The sequence below is a fragment of the Struthio camelus genome, chromosome 28 (genome assembly GCF_040807025.1).
Source record: "Struthio camelus isolate bStrCam1 chromosome 28, bStrCam1.hap1, whole genome shotgun sequence".
Taxonomy (NCBI): domain Eukaryota; kingdom Metazoa; phylum Chordata; class Aves; order Struthioniformes; family Struthionidae; genus Struthio; species Struthio camelus.
In genome coordinates this window covers 7,852,946-7,857,415 of record NC_090969.1, presented here as the reverse complement: position 1 = coordinate 7,857,415, position 4,470 = coordinate 7,852,946, and the positions used below count along the sequence as shown (strand labels likewise).

Sequence of the window (4,470 nt, the reverse complement as noted above, 5' to 3'; positions counted from 1 at the left end):
AGTGAGGTGGATGGAGAACTGGCTGGATGGCCGAGCTCAGAGGGTTGTGGTCAGTGGCACAGTCTAGCTGGAGGCCTGTGGCTAGTGGTGTCCCCCAGGGCTCAGTCCTGGGTCCAGTCTTGTTCAATGTATTCCTCAATGACCTGGAGGAAGGGACAGAGTGCACCCTCAGCAAGTTTGCTGATGATACTAAACTGGGGGGAGAGGCTAACACACCAGAAGGCTGTGCTGCCATTCAGAGGGACCTGGACAGGCTGGAGAGGTGGGCGGAGAGGAACCTCCTGAAGTTCAACAAAGGCAAGTGCAAGGTCCTGCACCTAGGCAGGAATAATCCCATGCACCAGGACAGGCTGGGGGTTGACCTGCTGCAAAGTGGCTCTGCCGAGAAGGACCTGGGAGTGCTGGTGGACAACAAGTTAAACATGAGGCAGCAGTGTGCCCTTGTGGCCAAGAAGGCCCATGGTATGCTGGGGTGCATTAGGCAGAGTGTTGCCAGCAGGTGGAGGGAGGTGATCCTGCCCCTCTCCTCAGCCCTGGGGAGGCCTCACCTGGAGTACTGTGTCCAGTTCTGGGCTCCCCAGTACAAGAGAGACATGGCACTCCTGGAGAGAGTCCAGCGGAGGGCTACCAAGAGGATTAGAGGGCTGGAGCACCTCTCCTAGGAAGAAAGACTGCAAGAGCTGGGCCTGTTCAGCCTGGGGAAGAGAAGCTTGAGAGGCGATCTCATCAACGTGTACAAGCATCTGAAGGGGGAGTGTCAAGAGGATGAGGCCAGCCTCTTCTCCGTGGTGCCCAGCGACAGGACAAGAGGCAATGGGCACAAACTGAACCACAGGCAGCTCCATCTGAACCTGAGGAAAAACTTCTTCCCTGTGAGAGTGACAGAGCATTGGAACAGGTTGCCCAGAGAGGTAGTGGAGTCTCCTTCGCTGGAGATATTCAAAAGCCGTCTGGATGTGATCCTGGGCAATGTGCTCTAGGTGACCCTGCTTGAGCAGGGAGGTTGGACGAGATGATCTCCAGAGGTCCCTTCCAACCTAAACGATTCTGTGATTCTATGATTCTGTGCCTCAGGGAGAGTTCGGAGGCCCTCTCACCTCAGGGGACAGAGTCTGGCACCCGAGAGGGGGACTCACCCCATTACCCAAGGCAAGTCTCCGTGGCAGGGAGGAAATGCCTGGGGCTCGGCCTCTCCCTCCCCACTGACCATGGTGGGGGGCTGGAGGGACCAGCTCAGGCCACCAGGGCTCTCTCAACCTGAGTGAGGCAGTGAACAGACAGATGTCTGCAGGGAGGTGAGGGGAATCCCATTCACAGCATCTCTCCTGACTTTGCGTTGTCCTGGTTCCTCAGTCCTCTGCCTCAGTTTCCCTTTCAAAGGAGCATGTCCCAGAGTTTGAGTGACCAGAGATATGGCGCAAGCTATGTGCCAGAAGTGTTCACAAAGTTTCCAGCAGGTCAGAGGTTTCAGTCTCCTTGGAGAGCCAATTACACATTGCTCCCTCTCTGCAGTCCCTGGGGAGAGACCAGCTGCAGCAGGAGCCTTCAGAGACTCGTTAGTGCTTTAAACCCCAGGACACTGCAGAGAGCAGGGGGGATTCAACTGCTGCTGGACACAACTGCAGGAGGGGCTGAAAGAAGATGGCAAGGGCGGAGCAATGCCTGAGCGCTGGGTTGTGGTTTGCAGAGAGCTCAGGGAAGAGAAGGACGTGGTGGGCAAGAAGCAGAGGGCGAGACCCCAACCTCCATCATCATTGCCCAACACCATCAGTGCAGAGATCACCACCTCATCCAGAGGCCTGCAGCTTTGTGTTGTGTCTTCTGAGTCAGGTCCGTTCCTTTTTAGCTCTTTAGGCTTTGCACAGTGGCATCTATGGGTGAGGAAAGTGATGGGCATGTCCTTTCCTGGGTGTCTTCTACTCCAGCTCCCCCTTCCCTCCACACGTTTCTTCTGATACCCTTGTTAGCAGAGCAGAGTGCTGGGGAGCTTGTCTGTTGGTGCAGAGTTAGTTTGTGCCTTTGCTGCCCCTGAGCCAGCCCAGAGCTCCGTGAGCACAGCTGGCAGTGCTGAGGTTCAGCTGCTGGGCTGTGCCACCAGGCAGCCCCAAGCCCCTCCCAAACCATCCTGGAGGGGGATCTACACCAAGCGAATGATCTCCCCTGTCCTCTTCCCTCTTGCCCTGCACCAAATCTCTTCTCCTCATATTGGCTGATAGCTCAAGTGTCCATCTTCTCTCAGGTCCAGCTCCCTTTTCTCTCTCAAGCCCACGCAAAGGCTCTCTGAGAGCTCTCTAAGGAAGTCCTGCTGCACAGTGCCGGGGATGTCCACTCCTGAGCCACGCACTGTCGAAGGAAGCACACGCCCTGTCCCTTCCAAATACAACTGCTTCGGAGAGCTGAGGTCAGCCGTTTGGTGCAGGGCCCATGCTCCTGCCCTGAGGAAAAGGGCACCTGGCATGATGTGCTCGCAGAAAGGGGTCTCCTGGCCTGCTAGGAATGGTGGCTGCTATTCAGAATAACTTTGGGTGCCAGAAAGACACTGTCACAGTCGGAGTGAATGCTTTCTGTCCTCTGCCTCTACTCCAAGCAGGAAAGGAGCACCTCCGAGGGGCAGCTCACAGATGCATGGCTTAACTCTGTGGAAAAACCTAGTTCCCTCCTTTCAGTAGTCATGAGGGCCCTAAAGGGAACACCAATGCGGTCAGGGAAGTGCCAGGCTCCGTGTTTTCTCTGACAGCAACTTCCTTCCTGATTCTTCTGCACAAGAAAGAAGGAAAGAAACAGATGTTTTTTCTTGTAGGTTGCCTCGTTAGGAAAAGAGGAATGAGGGACCTGTGGTGCTCTGTGGAGGAAGGGGAATGGGACAATCGCACATTTCCAATGGAGTTTCTCCTGCTGGGAATGAGGAATGTCCCCTCACTCCAGACACTGCTCTTCCTCCTCTCGCTCATCATCTACTCAGGAACGATGGTGGCGAACATGCTCATTGTTGTGCTGGTGGTGGCAGACCGGCACCTGCACACCCCCATGTACTTCTTCCTGGGCAACCTGTCCTCCTTGGAGACCTGCTACAGCTCCACCATCCTGCCCCGGCTGCTGGCCAGCTTCCTGACCGGCAACAGGACCATTTCTGCTCATGGCCGTATGGCTCAGCTCTATTTCTTAGTTTCCTTTGCAGTTAGTGAGTGTTACCTGCTGGCCATGATGTCCTACGATCGGTACTTGGCCATATGCCAGCCCCTGCTCTATGCAAGCCTCATGAGCTAGAAGGTCTCTCTACAGCTGGCAGCAGCCTCTTGGCTACTGGGAGTGCTTATCTCTACAGTAGTCACTTCTTTCTTATCCCACTTAAGGTTTTGTGGCCCCAATGTTATTGACCATTTCTTCTGTGATTTTACCCCTGTGCTGAAGCTTCTCTGCAGTGACACCAGGGTGATCACACTACTAGCTTCCATAATATCTATCCTGAATACAGTTTTCCCTTTCTTAGTCACACTGGCCTCCTACGTGTGCATCATAGCTGCCATCCTGAGGATCCCATCTAGCAAGGGCAAGCAGAAGGCCTTCTCCACCTGTTCCTCTCACCTCACTGTTGTCACTGTTTTCTATGCCACCATCATTGTCTACCTGATGCCCAGAACCCCCCAGCTGAGGCAGCTCAACAAAGTGTTCTCCTTTTTCTATACCATCCTCACACCCCTGGTCAATCCCCTCATCTACAGCCTGTGCAACAGGGAGGTCAGGGAGGCCCTGAGGAAAGGGCTCAGCAGAGCTTTGGCCAGCTCCATGAGCTCCAAGTACTGCTGTGCCAGGGTGGTAAAATCACCTCTGGTGCATATGTGAACTGCCAAGGAGACAGTGGGGGAAGGTGTGTGCTCACCACCAGGAACCCCTCAGGGAGTATGCGTTTTGTGAGGTTGATACGGAAAGGGAGGGAAGAGGTCATTAGAAAAACACAAATATTTCTCCAGGTCATCTAATAAAAGTCTGATGAAAAAGATGTGTGTATGTGTGTGTTTCTAGATGGCTAAGGGTACATGAAACAAATCCCACACCTAGAGCTATGACCCTTTAATAAGCTCCAATGGGGCAACCCTTGTCATGTCCAGCGATTTCACATCTTGGCTAATATCCCAGTTTACTGCCCCTATTATTTCCCAGCCCCTGAGCTTCCTTTCCCATCTCTGCAAGGACAAGTGGTCTTTTCTCCTTCCTTTTCACAAGATTAACTGACTCAGTGCTGAGCTGCCAGAAACTGTCTCAATAGCAATATCTATGCTGTCCTCTGTCCATCTGCTGCAGCATTTTGAATCACTCTTTGGAAGAGGGAAACAGAGTGGGAGAAATGAGCTGAGACTTAGGATTGTAGGATCATAGGAAACTTCAGGTGGGAAGGGACCTCAGTGGGTCTCAAGCCCAACCTCCAGGTCAAAGCTGGTGACCTATGAGGTCAGATCAGGTTACTCAGGG

The 4,470-nt window shown here is 53.6% G+C and overlaps 1 protein-coding gene across 1 annotated transcript; it reads left to right on the top strand.

Moving 5' to 3' along the window:
- Nucleotides 1-2,823: 2,823 nt before the first annotated feature.
- On the top strand, nt 2,824-3,843 carry LOC138062531 (olfactory receptor 6B1-like). Its single transcript, XM_068921131.1, is given in 1 exon segment — nt 2,824-3,843. A coding segment is annotated over 1 exon segment (1,020 nt).
- Nucleotides 3,844-4,470: the final 627 nt, after the last annotated feature.